The sequence below is a fragment of the Pararge aegeria genome, chromosome 4 (assembly GCF_905163445.1).
Source record: "Pararge aegeria chromosome 4, ilParAegt1.1, whole genome shotgun sequence".
NCBI classification, from domain to species: Eukaryota; Metazoa; Arthropoda; class Insecta; order Lepidoptera; family Nymphalidae; genus Pararge; species Pararge aegeria.
Genome location: NC_053183.1, coordinates 16,284,594 through 16,308,476, shown reverse-complemented (window position 1 = coordinate 16,308,476; position 23,883 = coordinate 16,284,594). Strand labels below are relative to the sequence as shown.

General features: G+C 35.7%; 1 protein-coding gene across 1 annotated transcript in view; it reads right to left on the bottom strand.

Annotated features, from left to right (window-relative positions):
* Positions 1-254: 254 nt before the first annotated feature.
* LOC120637541 (alpha-1D adrenergic receptor) overlaps positions 255-23,883 on the bottom strand; it is a gene marked incomplete at its 5' end in the record, with an annotated part of 67,895 nt that continues 44,266 nt past the window's right edge. Inside the window, 4 exons of the mRNA XM_039909363.1 lie at positions 255-438; positions 5,372-5,498; positions 11,178-11,347; positions 21,709-21,915. Coding sequence (XP_039765297.1) covers positions 255-438; positions 5,372-5,498; positions 11,178-11,347; positions 21,709-21,915 — 688 coding nt within the window. The remainder of the gene's footprint in view (positions 439-5,371; positions 5,499-11,177; positions 11,348-21,708; positions 21,916-23,883) is intronic.

Below are 23,883 nucleotides of genomic sequence, written 5' to 3'. Positions count from 1 at the left end.
GTTCCTGTATGATTATGAAAAACCAACGCGGACAAAGTCATAAATGACAATATCTTATTTTTACGAAATAACAAAAATTTTATCTTAGTTTTGTTATGAAATATATTATTGTTTTCGGTCCTAAATAACTGCTTTATTGACTTTGTTTTACACTGAAAAAAAGAGTAAAGTATGAAATAAGTGTGATGAGAATATTGATAAAAGGAGAACTCTTTCTTTTGTTACATTGACCGATATTGGTATTTTATACACATCTAATACCGCACTTTGTACTGCGGCTCTATAAGCACTGTCTCGGTAGTTTCATGCGCCGGCGGTGTGGTCGTAGGCATAGCCGAGGGCCTTAACGATATTGCCAGAGGCAAGGCAGACCGTGCACAAAGCTGGGAAGCGCCGCGCGTTGAGCCAACCGATCTGTAGCGAGTACAACGCCCCCTTCTGGAAAAGAAAATTAGATTTAAAATAAATAAAAGCATAGTATTTTAATCTACCATTTTCTCGCCTTATTTATATGAGTTAACGTTACCAACCTACCGACAACGAGGTGCCGCTAAGCGATTGTGTGTTACGGTGATGCCGCGTAGAATCCGATTAGGGGTTTTTACCACCATACTCCCTAAAAGGTTTATTATAAAAATTAAGCTTAATTTGCTATACTCCGCGAACAGCAGCAAAATCTGTATGGTGTAATTTATAATTACTTCAATCCGTATACTCCATACCAAATAGATATTCGGCAATGTACCCTCTACGCACGTTTCGCTCCGAAACCGGAGATATTGACTTTACAATGAATACTTCTTAACAATTATTCATTGTAAAGTCAACATCTCCTGAGGATCTGATTGGTGTGGTGTATACGGATTAAAGTAATTATAAATTTAGTACACCATACAGATTCTGATGCTGTTCGCGGAGTATAGCAAATTAAGCTTAATTTTCATAATATATTATGGATTTCCGCAAAGTAACGCCTGCAATACCTAACGGGTTTTCCGGCTACGATCTTAGACTGCATTCACCACCGGTTGAGATTGCAGTCAAAAGCTAACTTAACGACCGAGCTCGTCCGTAGAAACACTACCGCCATGCTCATCTCTGCCGCTAAGCAACATTGTTGCAATGTTTTGTTTCAGCCTGAATGGCGCGGTTGCCGGTGTAATTACGGGCACATGAAGCTTAACCAGTGGCGTGCACTTCATACATGCACAAACGCACTGCCTACCCTAATATTGATATATATAACTCGTATAGGAGGAGGATTTTTGCTGTTTGATGCAATCTTCCTGCTGTATGCAAACCCTGGTAAATAACTCAGTGCACGCCACTGAGCTTAACGCCTATACCTTGAAATGATTGACACAGGACGGCATGTTGCAGGACGTGATCCTTGCATGCCCTTTGAAGTGTTATTCTGTTAATAGGCAATGGTTATCCACTTCCATCAAAGTCAAAGTCAATGTCAAACTCAAATAATTCTTTATTCAAATAGGCACATAAATGGCACTTTTGATGCGTACATAACATGTAAAATATGACATAGGAGTGAGTTGATGGCGATTAATAAATTCGTCAACTTAAAACTAAAGCTACGAGGGTTCCAAACGCGCCCTGGTCTAAGAAGAAGCCCACAACAAACTTAGCCGGTTGTTATTTTTTTTTGTTATCACCATTTCACATTGTCATTTAAAAACTATTAAAGAAGCAACCTGGTTAGAGCAATAATTTACACCCAAGCATTTTATCGTTGACGTAGTCCTTAAGACTATAATAGGACTTTTCTATAAGCTTACGTTTAATACAAACTTTGAACTTTTTCAGAGACCATTCCATGATCTCCAACTGGTAATTTATTGTAAAATTGTATACAATTTCCTTTTAATGAAATACTTATTTTATGTGTGTATATTGTGCCGAATATCAGGTGGGACATCTCCTTGGTCCGTCAATTATTGTTATAAAAAAAAAACAACTACTTCGTTTGGCAGGGGCCCAACCTTTGGTACAAATCAAAACAAGCCGTGCGGAGAATCCTTTATAAAGACTGCATCGTCATTTATCCATTACTGAGATTGTAGCCAAACGATGACCTGTCATCCGAAATATAAAAAGGTACAGCGCTATAAATAGGATTCGGGCCTTACTATATTAGAACCTCGCTTACATAACGACCGCCCGTGCCATTCGCTACACGAGAAAGTGGCTGTCACTGAGAACTTATAGTTACGGAGAAATTTTGAATATATTATAACTTGAGACCTATCCGCAGCTAAATTCGATATCATACTAGTAAGGTTAACTTAGTTTTGTGTTGTTATAAAACGTGTAACCGAATTACGACATACTGTTGAAATTTGCATAAGTATATTTCATAACCAATCACGCTGTAAAAATATTAAATAAAAAGAAGCACATTTATTTTATCATACAAATTCAAAACGTACTTGTAAGTGTTTATTTCTGACAAGCCTTTTTAAGATAAAAGACTGCAACGTGCATAGTACCTACGCTACGCGGCTCGTACCTAATAAAGTGACAGGAGTCACTTGATTATAAATTTGCGGGCTTCATGTGATTTCTTTCATTAAAACTATGGAAGTGGTTTATTCAAACTATTAGCGTTTCTGTTTCTCGGATAAGTCTCAGAGACAGTAAATAAAGTACCCCTAAAGGATGTGAAGTAATATTTCGGTTTTCATTTACACGTTGTAAACACCAATTTAACTATTGTATAGAAGCAGGCGTTACTTTGCGGAAATCCATGATATATTAACAAAATTAAGCTTAATTTGCTATACTCCGCGAAAAACATATTGTTAAGACTTAACAATTATTCATTGTAAAGTCAACATCTCCGCATGATGCTCCGGTTTCGGAGCGAAACGTGCGTAGAGGGTGTATTGCCGAGGATCTGTTTGGTGTGGAGTATAAGGATTGAAGAAATTATAAATTACACCACACACCTGTTTTTCGCGGAGTATAGCAAATTAAGCTTAATTTTGTTAACCAATTTAACTGGGCAACTTCAAATGCTTTAATGCTGGAGAACTCTCAGGGTTGCAGGTTTCCTCAAGATGTTTTCCTATACCGTTAAAGCAGTTGATATTTAAATAGCTAAATAAAAAACGCACATAACTCCGAAAAAGTTAGGGATGCGTACCGGGGGTTAACTCGGTTGTCCCGAAAGGGAAGTGGGGTATAAACCACGTCTAGGCTATCAAATTCACCGCTCCTATACTAATGTGAAGCGACGATAGCTCAGTGGGTTAAACTTCGACTTCCGGGGGCCCGAGTTCGAATCCAAGCACGCACCTTTAACTTTTCTAAGTTATGTGCGTTGTAACCAATTAAAATATGACTTGCTTCAACTGTGAAGGAAAACGCATGCGCGAGAATTCTCCATAATGTTCTAAAAGGTGTGTTAAGTCCACCAAACCAAATTCGTCCAGCGTGGTGGACCACGGCCTTAACCCCCGTCTCATTGTGGGAGAACACCCCTGCCCTGTAGTGGGCCGGTAATGGATCGATATGATGATGACGATAATACTAATATTGTAAATGTGAAAGTGTCACAAATAGAGGAGTAGGTATAAAATTACTTTAGTTATTGAATGTAGGTTTTGTCGTTACAAAGCCTGAATCCAAATTTCCTTTGCTTATGATTTTGTTGGAGTGAATTTAAATTAACGAATTCGTGATTATTCATGAAAACATCTTCGATCGAAGCAAAAACTACGCCCACAGAGGTTGATTAACATGGATTTTTATCAGTTTTTATTTCAAATAAGCAATGTTGATGGATGAACACAAACTTTGATTACAGTTGTGTGTTTTACGACGTACGCGTCGAATATTAAAAATAAAAGTTCAGCCATGTAGTCAGCACTGGTTTATAATTATATTGTAAATTTGATTGACGGCCGACTAATGCAGTGGGCAGCGACCCTGCTCTCTGAGTTCAAGGCCGTGGGTTCAATTCCCACAACTGGAAAATGTTTGTGTGATGAACATGTGTGTTTCTCAGTTCTGGGTGTTTATCTGTATATTATAAGTATGTATATATAATGTATATTAGTCCTAAAAATAAATCATCAGTCATCTTAGTGCCCAAAAGTAACACGAGCTTCGCTTCACTTTGGGGCTAGATGCTGATGTGTGTATTGTCGTAGTATATTTATTTTAAATGCAAAATTAGTTCTGTTTGTTCGATTATTAAAAATAAATACAATATAGCGAAGCGGTGATAGCCTATAATGGTTGCGGCTTCGGCTTTACACTCGGTAGGCAATAAATATTGACCAAAAATGTACTTTTTTTTAGAAATCGGTAAAAAATATGAGACTAAAAAGGTATTATACCCTCCTTAATGTAAGCATTAACAAATTTAATCCCAGTTGCAAAGTTGAAATTAGACAACCGTCTGGCAAGCAACGATGTCTGACCCTTTGAGAGCAATTTGGTGTGTGGTCAACGATGCGACAAACTTCGACCTACGGTAAACAAACAAATTACCTTGGGCCTGAGCAAAAGTTCACTTACAATGTTTATAAAAAAGTATAAAAGAAATAATGATTTTATTAACGTCAAACAATGACAACACTTTTAATCTATCAGATCTCTAAGATAATAGTAGATTACTTACACCAGTTCTAAAAAGTTAAAACATTAAGTTATGTATTTGAAACTTTAGAAGCCGCTGTTCAAATTAATTGGCGATCTAAATACTTTTTCTGCTGCATAAACGACTATCAAACGAGTCGCATATTTGGAACTACATAAATTTACTTAAAAAATGAAACGACTTTTCCTAAATAAATATTTTCTATAACATTTAGAAGTCGGTGCCTGGTTAGATGTAGTCGTTCAGTTGTTTTTTTTATTTAGTTCCAATAAAAAAAAAAACAACTAAATTGATAACCTCCCGTATTTGTAAGTAGATTAAAAAGCCTATGCCCAGCAGTAGACCTCGATTGGTTAGCATGAAAATGCCGCTGCAACTCGATGTTGGATACTGCTTATGCACAACCCCATTAATTTAATATATCTATTTTTTTTAATTTACGTTTATTATATAATGTAATATTAAAAAGTCATATATAATCAATGAATTGTATAAATAGAGAAGAAACAAACCAACAAAGTGTTAAGTGCAGGCACAGTTGTAGCGCTGCAACTTTGGTACATAATCAATCAACCTGTTAAGCATATCCCTGTAGTTACGCTGCCACACCCTTCACACCGGAATGCTTTTTAAGCAAAGGCAGCAATAAGCATGGTAGTAGTGCCACCCCGGAGGAGCTCTGTCCCGATAAGCTCTACTACTACAGCTTGAATGTTTGCTTCGCACGTTCAGTTACTTATAAAACCATACCTGCTACAATGACATCTTAAGAGCCTGAGAAATGCGGCTCTAAATGTCCTGTTGAAAATCGTATAGATGATAGGGTTGATGGTGGAAGACACGTAGCCCAGCCAAAGACAGATGTCCACAACGTGTTCTGTAATAAACGTTTAATTTTAGTTACATTATAAATTATACTACATACAACAAATAATAAAAAATAGAACGTAAAAAAGGTGCAAATGGGAAAGGGGGAAAGCTGAAAGTTAATTATGGCCAATGTTTTTTTTTCTGTAGCATATACTACTTTAATCATCATAGCAACTCATTACCGGGCTTGTAATCTCAATGATAAGGGGTTAAGGTTGTTGTCCACTATGATGTTCCAGTGCAGATTGGTGAACACACACCTTTGACAACATTATGGAGAACTCTCAGGCATGCAGGTTTCCTCACGATGTATTCCTTCACCATTGAGGCAATTGATTTTTTAATTTAAATAAAGGTTAGAGTTTCGTGCTGGGATTCGAACTCGTCCCCCCGAAAGTGAAGTCGAAGTTCTACCCACTGGTCTTTACAATACTTTAGAACACAATAATTTATTGATCAGGTATAATGTAATGGGTAAACAAAATCTGGTTTGAGAACGCCCAGCAGTGATGGTTCGGGCATTAGCATGACTTGCACGGATTCTCTTTCAGGAATCCGTTGCAAGCTAAAATGAGACATAAAATGCTAATTGGCCGCTCCGTGCGCTTCTCCATTTGCCATTTTTAGCCGGTTACATATAATCGAACCGAAGTAATCTCTAATCCCTTCACACTGTTATAAGGTTTATATTGCATATAAAATAAATAGTAACCTTACTGCAAATTAGCGTTAAGTAATTCTGATACTTTTTTCTGTCGAAAATTTAACTTAATCGTGAGCTAAGGATAACCGTATATTAAGAAATATGGTCGAGAATATTTTAATTTTCACTGTGAAGTAACTAGTCATTTAATAAAATATAATAGACTAGCGTACCCAGCCCGCTTCGCCGGGCTAGATTTTGCTTTATTTTATTTAAACAATAAACTTACATCATTAAATTTTTAATTTAAGTTTCATAGTATATTAAATCATTTATTTCTCTCCGTATTCATTCTCTTCTATTCTCTTCTCGAGCGGGTGAAGATCATTATCTACACCCATGTACACCCAACAATAGAATATCATCATAGTAAATAAAATATTGTTAGTTTGACAGTTCAAAAATAGGAGTCCTCCGATCGTCACCAAACTTTACAGGATTACTCGCCAGGTCAATCTGAAGATTTCCTGAAAGTTTTATTAAAATTGGTCCAGCCGTTTCGGAGCCTATACGGAACACATTTTCTCTTTTGTATACTCGTATATAGATAGAAGATAGATAGATTAAACCTCATTTTTAAATATTCTTACCATTTTAATAGACAGATGTCACTACAACTGTTTTTATCATAATGAGATAGCTATCATCCACGTGGCTCGAATAGGTACTTCAAGGCTCTCAAACCAGCATAGGGGTCGAAGCACTTTTAACGAGGCTCTTTCCCAGTTGTGGGATAAAATAGGGCTAAGAAAAACTTAAGAAATAAAAGTTGGTGCACATTCGCCTGTTGTCTGTTTCATCAGTGGCTGAAAGTTATTACACGTGACTTCTACCGCATTTATTTTTCCAGGATTCAAAGTAGTCTATATGCTTTATTTTATCCTGCGTAAAAAATACGTGATGTAAATATGAACAAACCAACAAAACACTGTCGTATTTTTAATATAGTCATGATTCTAGAGTTTCTCCCGTGAATTTGAAGGATTTCTCATTATATAGGCATTGTAATTAAATATTTTGCTTACGGTACGTAGTTAATTACCGAACAGCGCCTGACGATTTATTAATTTTAATTAACATATTAATAAACAACCACCGCTATTAGGCCATAATATTAAGGATCCACGTGACCTAATAATTAAATCAAAATGTACTCTAGGCAATCATTTATTATTCATTACATTCAGGTGGGTACAAATTTTGATTGGAATTTGATTTATTGATGATTAAATATACTACGACAATACACACATCTCCATCTAGCCTCACAGTAAGCGTAGCTTCTGTTATGGGTACTAAAATGAATACATAAACATAATAAATAAAATAGCCTATTATAAGCCAACCAGCTGTTGTTGGCTTAAAATAGGCTATGAGGAATATAATGCTTATAGAAAGCAATGATAACACAAACATTTTGTCGCGCCTGTATTCAAAATGTCTGTTTGCTCTACCCTAAAGGTACCTACTAAGTTAAACACGACACTTGGCAGACAACATATGCCAGAAAAATGTTCTGTTCTTTAAATAAATAAATACATAATACATAAATATACTTCGACAATACACACATCGCCACCTAGCCCCAAAGTAAGCATAGCTTGTGTTATGGGTACTAAGATGACTGATGAATATTTTTATGAATAATATACATAAATACTTGGAATATACATATAAACACCCAGACACTGAAGAACATTCATACTCATCACACAAACATTTTCCAGTAGTGGGAATCGAACCCATTAGTTTGTCAACTTTATCACAATAGGGATCATTGCTATGAAAAATACCTTTTTATTATTACTAACCAGATAATAGCTGAAAGGACCAATCCGAGCTGGGCCAGCGTGATTGACTACCTTAAACCCTTCACATGGGAGTTGACCGGTGTCACGTAGTGGGCCGGTAGTTGGGTTTAAATGATAAGATACTAGCTGCACATTTAAGCCATTTAGTATTATGTAGGGGATGTTTCTAAAACTGCACGTGTTTTTTTTTATTTTATTACCAAAAGCCCAAATGCCAAGTTACTGTCTTTCAATTGTAATTTTTAAAGTTTATAAACTTGTACAATATTTAACACATTCCCTTATATGTACATCTATAACAAGTGGCCATGACATTCACAAAAAATAATAATAATAATGACATGTAAACACAGCTAAAATTAAAATAATCATAAATATAGGAAGGAATAGGTGTTCTGTATGTAATATCTATCTTAAGGGAGGGCTCACCGATAAGTTTTTTTTTAAATACCGGGTAAGAGTTATGAAATAGGTATGTCGATATCAGGTAATAATCGTGATATTACGTTGTATTCAGCACATATGCGGGCTATCGGAGCTTGTTTTCCAAGATGCGTTTTTTAAAGTTACATCCATATAACTTTAAAAATAGTTAAAAAAAACATTTAAAGCCTCAAGAGTGCGTAAAGAATATGCTATGAAATATTCAAAGTTTAAAATTAGCCAATTAGGGTGTAGGGAAGGTTTCTATCAGGAAAAAGTTTGCTGTAGTATTAATACAATAATACTACGAGATTCTTGAGTCTGCTCTGATCCGTGACCTTGTCTTTGTTCTAAGTACTACCAAACCTTAATGGGGGCCATCTTGTTTAACCGAACGATCATTCTGTTAACGACTTTGGATGCTGTCCAAACCAATTAAAGCTGTATAAAAACACGATCTGAATGTTATGTTCGCTTCTAATAATTATCTCAATAGCTGTTATCGTACAACTCAACATTGTCGCATAATCGGCAGAAATGCGGTACGGCTGCCAGTGTTGCCAACTAACGCCGAATGTAATAATTATTGATCTTATTCAAAATCTACTAATAGTAGGTACTCTTATCTTAGATGAAAAGTAGGAAAGTGAAAGCACTATTTAATTTAGTCTGAAATCTAAAGAACTAAGGATCTAAGATTACATTTATAATTTTTTTCAGGTGATAGGATTTTGCCTTCATTTAGTTGCAGTAATGTTGCAAATGATGGCTAAAATTGTAAAGTATTTGCTGTCAAGAAATTGTACACTTCGGAGAGCACGTTCAACTATTCGCACGGTCTTGGCTATTATCACTAGCATAATGTAATGATAGTTGATAAAACATGCATACATTGCGTTGCCTGAAACAAGCCGCTTCGCTTTCATTTGACTCAAGATAGGCAACGATTGTTAGACTGTAAAATGATGTTGGAAAAGAGCAACTGCTGAGTTTCTTGCCAGCTTCTTCTCAGTAGAATCATTTGATTCGATGGTAGAGTCACTACAAGCAGACCTACTTGGCGTTCCAAAAGTGCTTATATTAGTTGTACCCTGGCTTCTTGCTCTTGACCAAGAAAGTGACAATATACTATTTTAAATTCTTATTTCTCATATTAGACTTAAAATTTAAAAAAAAGATGTGTTTGAGCCAGGATGGGTCAGAAAATTTTTAAAAGTGCTAAGAACGTGGGTTCGATTCCCACAACTGGACAATATTTGTGTGATGTGCATGAATGTTTTATATGTATATTCTTAGTATTTATGTATATTATTCATAAAAATATTCATCAGTCATCTTAGTACCCATAACACAAGCTAAGCTTACTTTGGGGCTAGGTGGCGATGTTCTGAACATTTAGAATAGAACATTTTTCTGGCATATGTTGTCTGCCAAGTGTCGTGTTTAACTTAGTAGGTACCTTTAGGGTAGAGCAAACAGACATTTTGAATACAGGCGCGACAAAATGTTTGTGTTATCATTGCTTTCTATAAGGATTATATTCCTCATAGCCTATTATAAGCCAACAACAGCTGGCCTTGTCTCCCATTCAATCTTAATTATATTAAATTCTCATAAGGTTAAAGACAAAAAGGTTTTTAACTAAAACTAGGCTACAACAATGATACTCTGGAAGTATTAAGAAAACACCGCCATAATATAACGCCAATGTTTCTTTAATGACAATTTTACGAAAGGCCATAAAACCATCTTTGCGAAAACATTGTCAAAATAATATCAAATTGATAGCTTTGCATAATAAATTTCGAAGTTTGTAGAAATGCCAACAAAGATTTTCAGGTTTACAAAGGCATTAAAACTTGTAATACAACAGTTAAATTATCATTTAGGACGGGCGAAGAAATCCACGAGAAAGATTTCGCGAAAACACAATTAAGCAACTTTGATTCGTATTTCGGAAACAAATATCGGATTTACCGATGTCCCCGTACTCGTATTACAATTTTTCTTTTTGAATGTTTGGGAAGACTTCCAAATTGAATTCTGATGATGGAAATCCGTTGCCGCTAATTGACCTGAAAAGTGCCTCTTGGAAACTTAGATAATAATTCCATAATGCTTGTAAATATATAATGGAATGGAACGGTACAATTTATGATTTGATTTTTAGATTATTTATTACGTTTTTCTTTTCTTTAACGAATTAACTAGTAATTATAATATTTTTTTGTATTTTATTATAGACTGTAAACTATTACGTTTTTATTTGTTCCTTCCAATCTGTTGTATTGTATGATATGACAGTTTGTGAGCGCCTGAAGCCACTATGTTGTGACATTTAAAAAAAAATTATAACAAAATAAACGATACCCGGTTGAGTTTTTCTTAGCCCCAGAATGCTCCGATTATTCTGACAACTTTAAAAAAAATTATATACTTTGATTTTGAAATAAAATCGGTTTCAGTAATGACACAGTTTTGAATTAAAAAATATCTTTTAGAGTTTTTTAAACATAATGTTTAATTATTTTGATAATTTTTATGAAATATTAAGCTGACAACAATTCTCGCAATTTTAAGTATAGTCAGAATATTTCTCAGTAATCAATTCAGGTTTTCGTATTCAGGGTAAAATGGGGCCTCTTTATACTATGACTCCGCTGTCCGCCCGTCTGTCTGTCTCACTCTTACCAGGTTGTCATGAACCGTGATAGTTAGCTAGTTTATTTATTTACAATTGAAAACTCACCTGGTACTATACAAGCAGGACACGAAGCAAATAGTATGTTTAGGAGGAAGAATGGAGCCCAGCACAGCACAAATGTGAAGAACACGAGGCCAAGAACTTTCGTAGCTTTTTGTTCATTAGCTACAGCGTTCGCTGACAAAGACCGGTCCTTCTTGCGGTTAGCTAGGAATCTGGAACAATGAGAAATTTTGCTAATAAAATAAGAATAGATTCGTTTGATTAAAGAAGTCACGAAATAGGATCTGACGTCTTGATTACTTGCAAACTAGAGTAGATATAATTAATAAAATTAATCGATGTGTTTCTAAAATTTTTAAGTATTGAATTTCGTTTTGGCAAGAAATTGTTAGCAGCAGCCCTGTAAAAAGAATTTAGCGTTGTTCACAAACTTGCATCAGAGAGCAGGTAAAACTATCCTGGTTTTACCACTAGCTCGTGATAATAATTATTATTGCTACAGTTTACAACCTCGCATTGTAGGCACGTTGGTTTAGGCTCCGATCCCTGTCTCCTGTGAGAGACAAAGCCTGTTGAGCCCAGTGGTGGCTTTTAAAGATGCTACATTTCATTAGTATTAGTATTATCCGAGCTAACAACATTCACACATTATCTTTATGAATTAGTTATGGAATATTATATAACGAGCGAACCAAAAATTATATTGCCAACGAGCAGTAGTAACGCAGCAATAAATTATGTTTACATAAAATTAATAAAGCGGTCGAAAAGAAACACAGAGTGGGCGAATTTCATACCAAATGAGCGACTATAAATCTAAAGCGACATATATAGTGCTCGCTTAGAACAATGATATTAATTTTTGGGGGCCGTTTTCAGAATTTCACCACAATACTATCGCTCACTTAGTATTTTAGTAAGCTATATTTAGTAATACGATACCTTTAATACACTAGTTAGAGATTAAAAAGCGGTGATGGCCTAGTGGGTAAAGCATCGGCTTCCCTTTCGTGGAGACGGAGTGCGAGCCCAGGCAAGCACCACTGACTTTTGGAGTTATGTAGGTTTTTAATTCAGCCAATTTAAATATCACTTGCTTTAACAAGTGAAGGAAAAAAAACATCGTGAGGAAACCTGCATTCTTGAGAGTTCTCCAGAATGTTCTCTACGGCGTGTGAAGTTTACCAATCCACACTTGGCCATAGTGTTCTCATTCTGCAAGGAGACCCATGCCCCGTAGTGGGCCGGTAACTATAATTGTTAACCGTTTACTATGAATTTAGCAAACTCCCTGAACTTCAGTCATATTATACCGACCAAAGAATAAACACAAGGTCACGTTAAAAATAATCACAACTCGCATGAGGACAGTAACCAAAGTGATAACATCTTGGGTCTCAGTTATGTTCGCCGGGAGACAGATAAATATTAACGTTAATTTGTTTCACCATGTTTATACCCCAGTAATTGTTTAAAAAGGTTATATCCCCTGAACGGCAGTTAATTCATGAAATGTAGGAGCATTTGTGACAAAATATGTTACCGGAAGTTTTCATGATTCAAAAGCCTAGCTACTTTTCCAGACTGCGGCACTATAAGTTATTAACTCTATCAGATCGTAGAAAACTATTGGACCTTTGATTTTATATAGACTTTTTAATAATGCCCTAGATGCGTCTGATCTACTTTAGAATCCCAATCTCAGTTTCTGTCAGAATCCCAAGGCCGTTCAGTCGTGTAAAAAAATATATACCTTTTAAAGCTGCTGTCTTGAAAACAAATCTGGGGGTCTCAGCGCCTATTAATAGGTTGTTAACTTTGTATAACAGCATTAATAAAGTGCTCGACATAGACATAATAGGGGATAGTCTTCCTACATTTAAAAAAAACTAAAGGACCACTTCCTATCGCAATACTGTGGTACTGTTTAAACTTAGTTATTATTTTTTATTTTTTTCCTTTACTCTTTTTTGTGTTAGTTTAGCTAGTTTTGTTCTAGATTCGTCAAGTTAATGTCACAGCCTGATGGATCTTACAGCTTTTAAGTAATCTCATGTCTCTCTTAAGCGTTTTTCCTCCTTCTAACTGACAATATAGTTTTGTATTTGCAAGTTGTGGCAGTCTTTAAGTGGGTCTACAATATTACATTTATATGTTTTTTCATTTTTTGTTTAGTTTTTAAGAGTTGTTGTTGTAATCTGTTGATTGTCTCTTAAATAAATAAATAAATAAGCCTATGTAGCTTCCTCTCAAAGTAATATAAAAGTCAAATTTCTTAACTTGGCTTATATTCCCATCATACACAGTGGTGTGCATAGAGGGTATGCACAGGGTATGCATATGATATAAAATGAAGAAATCTCCAGTACGAGTTATAAATACTTAAGGATAGGCTTTTTATAAATCATAAAATGCCTATAACTTGTACTAGAGATTTTCTTAATTTTATATCGTCTGCATACCCTGTGCATATCCCCTATGCACGCCACTGATTATACATAATGGCAAATCAGTCCATAAAATCTGGGTAAAATAATTAAATAAATTACAATATCAAGTTACCTTGGAAGTTGGCTATACGATAAGAAATGTTTTGTTTGAAGTGTTTGTCGTGCATCACCACCATTCCCAATTACTAACTTTTCCACAATTGAACACCTATTATACGAGGTAGTGAAAGAGAAATAGCAGACGTAGACTACACGAGAAATATCACTATTGCAAATAGAACGATTTTATGCATTTAATTTAAGGCCGTGATTTCGATTCCCACAACTGGAAAGTGTTTGTGTCAGGAATATGAATGTTATATATATATATTATTCATAAAAATATTCGTCAGTCATCTTTGTACCCACGACACAAGCTACGCTTACTTCGCGAAGCTTGTGGCTAGATGGCAATGTGTGTATTGTTGTAGAATATTTATTATTATTTATTTATTTACCAAAGACACGCAAATAATTCGAATGCTGGCACGAGTGTTCTTGGAGAGTGGACATACGTATAAGCATAGACAATAAATACACTTTATGCAAGTAACTGCAACTACCTGAATTTTTTTTAGGTACTTGCTACGCCTTAGTCCCTTGATGGTACAGTTTAAATTATTGTATACACCACAAAGTTCCGCAACAAAATGGCGGAATACATAGTTTGACTATGTATTCCGCCATTTTGTGGCGACAGCCATCTTAGACCGAGATTCATCAAACATAATGAAGCTCTCGTATAAGCTCTCGACTAATTAGTCGAGATCTTATACGAGAGACACCTTACAAACAAAAAAAAACCAAAATCAAAATCGGTTCATTCGTTCGGGAAATACAATTCCACAGAAAAAGACTGAGTTGTCTTTTTTTGTGGCATTGTACAGACACGTCAAAATTATAACACCCTGTCGTTTTTGCTTCAGTGGTTAAAAGGAACACCTGAACTTGAGTATTTATGAGTTATGTTAATAGAAATATGATAATACATAAGCCGATTTCAAGATAAATCTCGGCTTAACTTTCTATTTCAAGATAAATTAATGCAAAGTATTTTAGTCTGCAAAAGCTGTACCAACCTACCTCCCAGCTAAACCTTAAATTAATTGCCTATCTATTATAAAAGAGGCACTCTTAAGGTATTCCAAGAACGTCGCATTTTGCATGATTCTATTAGCATGCTAAAGTAAAGTACGAGAATAGCGTCTTATCTTATCTTCAAAGCTAGTCTCGCAAAAACTCAAAAATCGCCGCGACCGATTTGAATATTTTACTATTCTGTTCGCCTCGATGTGGGGGTATATGTTTGAGAAAAGAGAAAATTAACAAAACCCTGAAAAAATTAATAAATTTCTATTTTCTAAGAGAATTCTTCGGATTACTTTCAATTTGATTTGGCGTTTGATTAAGATTCATTTTATTGCGTATGAAAAATTCATTTCAATAAATATAAGTTGGTTTCGGGGTCAACAGGCATTTATTTAGTAGCAGGGTTACAAATGCAGCTTATATAAAATTGTGATTTAGGTTTTAGGAACTATAACAATTTTTTAATGCAAAAGTGACCTCTCCAGAATTAATTACGAATCATCATCATTATCATTAGGCCAATCACTCATACCCCACTGCTAGAGACAGGCCTTCTATCTCAAAGGAAAATGGGATTTAGGGCAAACCCGTCATGCTGATCGAACGCGGGTCGGCGGGAACACAAGAATGACGCGCGATGGCGTAAATCCCTAATTATGTAATCCTGATTAATTAAGCGAAATGATTATTATTTATAACTAATTCGGGAACTACAACTGGAATCCCTCATGAATATTATTGTGAAAGTTCGGGAATAGTTTGCATATTAAATCACGGGATTAGGCTGTCTGGCCATTCGTTTTGCTTTACTAGAAACCGCGTCTTGTTATAATAATATACTAGTTTTCTGCATAACAGATGCATCTAATTTGCATGTAAAACATTTACGCTTTCCATTCTAGTCTAGTGAAGTACACATTATTTAAAATGTGGTGCGTATGTCTCTAAGATAATCGGAAATATGTTTTGTTAGCATCAATACTTTTGGTTACACAAAAGTATAGTTGGTCAAAGAATTAGGATTTTTGTTCAATGTTACTTTAGATTACTTAAATCTTTTCGTCTATTCCTTTTTACTTTTAACAACATAGATTGTTTTCGTCTTCATGGGGCAAAAAAGCCTCTCCGAGTCGTATAGGTTATTTGTCAGCTGCTTATACTTCTATGTATTCTTCCATAGGCAAAGTACTTCATCTGCACTCGCGATATCGCTCCATTGCTAACGTTGATCTTTTAAAATTCCACATCGCGTAAATATACGACATAATGAAGGATTTTGTTTTGTTGCGATAAAATCTATATAACCAGATGACTCCTAAGAACTATAAACTCATGAACTCCTGGCACATGAATAAGAAGTTAAAGATGTACGTAACAGGAACTTACTTATAGATCCACAAGTTATCAGTAGATAAATTATTATATTTCGATTTATAAGTAGGAAAACACGTTTAACAAAGTTGAAATCAGTCAAGTTCGAAACTTAGCCAAGGATAGTGAATATTTCAGACAAGGTATTCAACATTAATGTACAATAATGTAACAGTTTACATACTTCTGTTAACTATTCATAAAGGAGTATTAAATAAACACTTTCTCAGACATCTTGTTATCATAGCAAACTACTCCTTTATGTTATAATATGATAATTTTAACAAGTTGCCAGCGTGGTGGCTTAAAACCTTTAAGTTTTAACAATTATACATTTTAAAGTCAACATCTCCTGAGGATGCTCCGGTTTCGGAGCTAAACGTGCGTAGAGGGTATATTGCCGAAGATCTGTTTGGTGTGGAGTATAAGGATTGAAGAAATTATAAATTACACCACACAGATTCTCCTGCTTTTCGTGGAGTATAGCAAATTAGGCTTAATTTTGATAATATATCATGGATTTCCGCAAAGTAACGCCTGCTTCTATCCAACACATCACCGATCTTGACAGGCACCAACATAGATTCTCAAGACTCCGTGAACCCCACGAAATGAAGATAATCGTTGTATAACCAGAGCCACCGATATAGCACAGCGACTTGCTAAGTGTGTGGATTGAAGTGACAATGCACATAGCTCAGTAAATCGAAAAACGCTGAGACCTCAAAGTTCTGGCGTAGTGATTTCGCTTCGGAAAACTCCCATTAAATGAGCACATACATGACATACAAAGAGTCTTAGGTAGTCGCTGAATGCAAGTGACACGAGACTCGGGAGTGTGGAAATCACTACAAAAGTTCTTTGTTCAGCAGCAGACGTCTATCGTCGACGTTACGATGATGATTACGATGAAAATGCAATCATTTTTCGTTACTCTCGGTAATTAGGCACTGCTAACGACCTCGCCATATCTAATGAAGCGAAATACCCTGTTTAGGAAAAGTAATTTTAGATAACGTAATCTCGGCCAGTCATGTTTTTTGCTTATTCTTGTCACACGCCTAAATGTCTTTTTTGGCCATATTCTATTAAAGCTGCCCCGTTGAGAAATCCTTGTGCCTTTCATACTGGAATAAGATCAATTTGGCGTTGGTGGCGTTTTTAGGAAAACAGGTGGGAGTGTCAAAACTTATTCATTCAAATAATCTTTCATACAGCTATTAGTGGTTCCATACGCTCCGTAGTTTATTTCCTATACCTACTAATACATGCTAAAGTTTGGATGAATGTTTGTTACTTAATATCTTACTAAGGCTCAAGGGATCTGGATAGAATTGAACACAGAAATACATTATGGTCTGCCTACCTTCTTTTGAGCCCGGAAAAATATACTGTTTCCGTGAAGTAGATTATTTTTGGTTTTTCACAGTGCAAAAGATCGACACGATTTTGCAAAGTGGAGCATAAAAGTGAGAGGATAACTCATCCAAATCGTTACGTAAGCCAAGTCGCTTGAAAATTATTATATTTTGTTACTTTTTACAATACTATTATTATTATATTTTACTACTTTTTTTTGTGAATATAAGGAACATTGCAGTTCTTGATTGATTTATTTTTTTAATTTTTAAAACTGAGAATAAAAATGACGCGCTGTGAATGATCGCTATATACTTGGGTCAGCGGGATCTAAGAGGTAAAATATAATGCCATATCGGTGAAGTGCTGGACACCACTTGATAGTTATGGCCAAAACATACTTAAGTGGAGTCTTTGAAGTAGATAAGCCAATTCATACACGAAACTTTTAAATTCAACGAGGAAAATTTTAAATCCTTTATGTTGGAAGGTTATGACTATGTTGCGGAAACTCTACTTGAAATTTTTCAAAGTACCTAAGTTGCAAAAATTATTGAGTTTACAAAGTACTGTGATCGGAGGAGGTTAACTTTGCAATATGCAACATCTCCCATATTGTATGCTTTACGTTTATTGACATCAATAATTTCAATTTCGAGAATGAAGTAAACCGCCGAATCCAACACGAGTGGGCAGCGTTCAGGAAACTCCGTGACATTTTATCGTCCAAAATTTCTCAAAAGACCAAAATCTTTGAACGGTGGGTGTTGCCATTAAAGACTTTCGGATAAGAAAGAGTCACTCAGTGGGCGACGGAGAGAGCTATGCTAGAATCATCTCTACATGGTCAGATCAGAAATGAGAATAACCGTAGAAGATCTAGGGTTACCGATATAGCTCAGAGGGTCGCGAAGCTTAGGTGGCATTGGGCGGGGCACATAGGTCAGAAAACCGATGGACTTTGGAATCGTAAAGTGCTGGAATGATGACCGGCAAACGTAGCGTAGGTCAGCCACCAACCAGGAGGACAGACGACACCGAGCGAGTCACCGGGAACCGCTGGAAACAAGCGGCCCAGGACCGTGGATTTTGGAACTCCCTATAAAAGACCAGCAGTGGACGTTAATCGGTTGAATTGATGATGATGATGGTAAACTTGACATTCGAAAGAAGAAAAAATTGGAAAATCCAAAAGTGCACGACTCATAATGCTCATTTAATTATCAAATATTGAAAAAAAAAAAAAAAAATTTAAAACAGCTGTACTAGGAAAGTGATGCACAGGCGCCCCTGGTGGAATAAAATGTACATAATATCTATAGATATAGATATATCACCATCCATGTTAATTTTACATGGATATATAATATAGATATACAGTCTTGCAGTTTTCGTTTTTTATTAATTGCAATTAAACTACACTGAATTAATTAATCATTCGCATTCATTGACCTACAATCGTCGATTAGAATTAAAAAAAAAAAAATGAACTCAAATAATGGATTTTTTCACAAGTTAGAGTGTTTTCGGGTTTCACACATGACGGACAGGAAAATTTTTTGACCTATTTTGGTGTTTTTTTCCAATTCTATTGCAGTAAATTTTTTAAAAGAATGGAATCAATCTCCATTAAATTATCTCGACAATAGTATGCAAAATATCTTGATTCCGTGAACTAACAAGGCTATAATAATAAAAATAGCCGCCGAAATGAGGCGAAAAAAATTTTTCGATCGTAAAGCACTCTCTGATGCTTCGCATCATGAGTCGTGCAACAAAGCATTGCGTAACTATAATAATAATAATAATTGTTTATTGCTTAATAAAACATAGGTATTAGTTACATATCATCTGCACAAAAGGCATCTAACTAATATTATTCTTATAATTTGATCACTCTTCCATTAATTTATTATTAATGGAAGAGTGATCAAATAAAATGATTATAGGGTAAGGTACATAAGGTTGCTTTAATACATATTTTTTTTTTATAAGGTTTAATATTGTATCACTAATAAACTATGAATTATTTATAAGAGAGCTGCACGGATATTAATTACGGAAATAGTTTTTAAGTTTATCCATTACATACAAACATACATTTTTTTTCAATTCTCTATAATCTTACTACTGCTACACATACAAATTTTTTGTTTAGTAGTTTTCTATAATCTTACTTAACTAAAGTGTTTGTTACTCAATCACGCCTACATAGATCTGAATGAAAAGTGTATCAAAGAAAGATTTTAGTCTGGAATAGCAAGACTAAGTAGTCTTGCTATTCCAGACTAAAATCTTTCTTTGATAATACTATACCGCTTGTTTTTCCGGGAGAAAAAGTTTTCTCCCGGAAAAACAAGCGGTATAGTATTATCTATTTGACGGCCGACTGGCGCAGTGGGCAGCGACCCTGCTTTCTGAGTCCAAGGCCGTGGGTTCGATTCCCACAACTGGAAAGTGTTTGTGTGATGAGCATTAAGTGTTTTCAGTGTCTGGGTGTTTATATGTATTTTCTAAGTATTTATGTATATATAATTCATAAAAATATTCATCAGTCATCTTAGTACCCATAACACAAGCTACGCTTACTTTGGGGCTAGGTGGCGATGTGTGTATTGTCGTAGTATATTTATTTATTTATTTATTTATCTATTCCACACACTTTTTACGTTAAGAAAACCGAAAACAAACTTCAAAGGCAAAGTATCAAGTGCTCCAAATGTTTTCTCTTTAGATACTACGATTTCAACTTAGCCGTACGAGTTTCAGTGGAAAACCTATGACAGACTTTGCCAATTCATGAATAATTAATCCGGAAATTCAACCAGTGGAACTCCGTATTTTAGCTCGAATAGCGGCATTATTTTCTCAGAAGTGATTATCGTCACTTTGTTTATCGGCATTATTTTCTGGATAGTGATCATTATCACATTAAGATGTATGTTAGCATGATTTATATAATTACTATAATAACTATCAGATTTGTGGAAAGTCAGATGTCAGGCACGACCTGTCCAAATGACTTATCCACTATGTTGACCCCCATTTACATCTTAATCTCATCGACCCCTAATTACATTTCATGAACCTGAAAATTATCATTGCGTTTTGGCTAGCAAATACCCTACATATAAAACTAATATTTTATGGACCCCCATTTTTGGCTCGTTCGCATCGACACCTTGCCTTTGGTTAGCAATTCTTGGGGTTATCGAAATTACAAATGTTTTCGAAACTATATTTTGGCGCATATTTGCATTGCGACCATGATAACTGTTGTTTCGTTTTACTTTAGTTTTTAAGTACCTATGCTGTTATTTAAGAGGAATGTCCAGTACCCCAACAAATCGACAAGGCTTATGGGTGCAAAGAATCTTAAAACGATGTAATATTTGGCAATTCATAAATTAATTAATAATTATACAAATATATCAGTTCCGAGAAGTATTCTTGTTCATATCCTTCTCCTACGCTACGTGATGTCGGTCCATGTCCTTGAAGACTGGCTTCACCATCAATGCCCTATAACAGGCACTGCTGGACTAAGGGCTTCTTATAACGGGTGGGTTTTCCCATAATCACCACGCTAGGCAGACAGCTTGGCTGTAGTATATGGTAGTAGTAGCACAGAGGATGCTGCTCGTTCTCCGTTATATACCTTCAGTTGCTTCGTATAACACCCTAGGGAGGAAGAGGAGTGTTCACTGTAATCTGATCTGCCGTCATGGCACAACCGAATACAGACTTCTTATTTTGGTTTTGCATATTGCATACAATCGACCGCTTACCTGAACGTCAACAACTAATTGGGGTTATTTTGTTGGATAAGCTTTAGGTTCCAACTCCCGTTTTGTATTCAAATATGGGTGTATTGTCTTCCACTGCATCAACATTTCGGAGCCTTTCGGAGAATTTTCTCGTCCCATCAGATTGTTTGTAATTAAATTACCTTCATCTTATTTCATGAAAGTATTGATCATCATCATATCAACCCGTTACCGGTCAAGGCCGTAGTCCACCACACTGGCCCAGTGCGGATTGGTGGACAATTATTGGTGAAAGTATTATTATCTCTTAATATTTTAAATTATTCTTGATACTATTTTGGTCCCACTCACCCTGCGTGGAGCGCGCATGAGCTTACTGAACGCACCTGCAGTATATTTAAAAGGGCTAGCAAGATCTAGTATGTGCCAACTTTTGGACCGCCAAATCACTTGTGGCGTTGTCACTTAGATACCTATAATTAAAATACTCAAACTAACCTCAAAGATAAGGCATTCGGAGCAGCCAGTGTAAGCTTCAAGGGTATAAGCCTCGCTCTCCGCGTCTCAGCAGCTATGCTTGGAGGAGTTTGGGTAGCCACGTCGCGTCCCCGTCTGGAGCATCCTGATCCTGTCCCGTTTCCGCATCCGTTCATATAGCTTAGTTGAGGATGGGAGACGCTCATGCCGATTTTGTTACGCTGCGCCCTGGTAGAAATAAAAATTTTATGTTCGAATTCTAAAGGATGCGTTCCAGAAAGGTCGTGTTTAAATGAAAATGTAACTTTAAAGTGGCATTGAATTAACAATAAAAATATTAAACCGTTTATTCGGCCGACAAACGATTGATTATCATTAAAAACTAAACAATGTCGACTTATAATTTTGGTTTTAAATTACTAATATTATAAATGGAAAAGTTTGGGTAAACGATTGTTTGTTAATCCGTCTCGCCGGAACGAAACGATCTAGATGAAGTTTAGAACGAAGATAAATTATACCCTCGAACTACCACATAGGGTACTTTTTACCAAGAACAATCCACAGTTCCGGTGCGATTAGTGAAATCGGAATTTCATGTCAAGGAGCTGTAACTATTTATATAGATTGATAGCAAACTTCCTCGAAATAAGATTTAGTCTGTACACGTAATTACAATTAAATTATTATCGCGGGCAATCAACTGGCTGACTTGATGATTTTGACGACCTCCCGAGCGACCTGACGCAACGGTGAACACTATGAATTTAAGTAGGAGGTTCCGTGTTTGATTCCCGGCCAGGGCATTTTGGAATTTTATAATTTCTGAATTTTGCCTGGTCTGCACTGGTGGGAGGCTTTGGCCGCAGCTAGTTACCACCCTACCAACAAAGAAGTGCCGCTAAGCGATTTAGTGTTCCGGTGCTTCGCTTAGAAATCGATTAGGGTTATGACTACTATATTCCTGAACAGGTTAGCCCGCTGCCATCTTAGACTGCATCATCACTCACCATCAGCCAAGATTGCTATCAAAAGCTGAATTGTAGTGAAATAAAAAAGAAAGAAAAATGATAAAACAATTATTTTCTCAAATTTAATTCGCGTCTTAACTTAATTACGTCTAATAACCTGGCACCGAAGGCGGGTCTGTATAGCGTAAATAACAAGCCGTTATAGCGACTCATTTAATTAAACCATAATGAAAATATCGTTTAGCTGGGAGTGTACCGAGTTTAGAGTGACATCTTGATTAAGAGCTTTGTATTAATTCATTGTCATCTATTAATTATGTTTAAACTCAGTTTTTCTTTCCCCAGTAGGTTGACAGATGATGTTCTTCAAAGAGCTGTCATATTGTATGATCAGGTAGAAGCCCTTAGAAAGGCCAAGGAAGCGTTAACCAAAGTATCCGTGTCAGTATAATATTATTACAAAGAACTTTATTACTAGTCACACATTCATAGTCGCGCGTTACAACTTCGTGTTATAGGTATTTAACCTGTAGGCACCTATACATATAATATCATTGATTGAATATTTAACTATATAATATATACATAATGTTTGTTTGTTTGTTGTGGTAATGTTTGTTTTATATACTACGACAATGCAGACATCGCCATCTAGCCCCAAAGTAAGCAAAGCTTGTGTTATGGGTACAAAGATGACTAATGAATATTTTTATGACTAATATACATAAATATACATATAAACCCAGCCACTGAAAAACATTCATCTCATTTCACAAACATTTTCCAGTTGTAGGAATCGAACCCACGGCCTTGGACTCAGAAAGCAGGGTCGCCACAAACTGCGCCAATGAAACTTATCTGATACTTAGAACCTTCTTTACCGAGTAAAGAAGGTTCTAGGAACCTTCTTTACCGAGTAAAGAAGGTTCTAGGGCTCAGATAAGTGATATAAAAACGGACATACGTCGCGACTGAGTCAGCCTACTCTGAGAGCAAAGTGAAACAACTTCGGTGGTGAAAAAAGGTGATCAAGTGCGGTACCCAGTTAACTCGACTACCATTCTAGTCTACGTTTGTACTACGATTAGAAATGTGCAAGAAGCACTCATCAAACATAACCTCCCAGTTTATGTGAAAAGTCTCTGCCGAAAACCAAACTGGTAATAATACAACTACACGTAATCATTCAATTATGTATTAAGAAAGACTTTCGCTATTATATTTA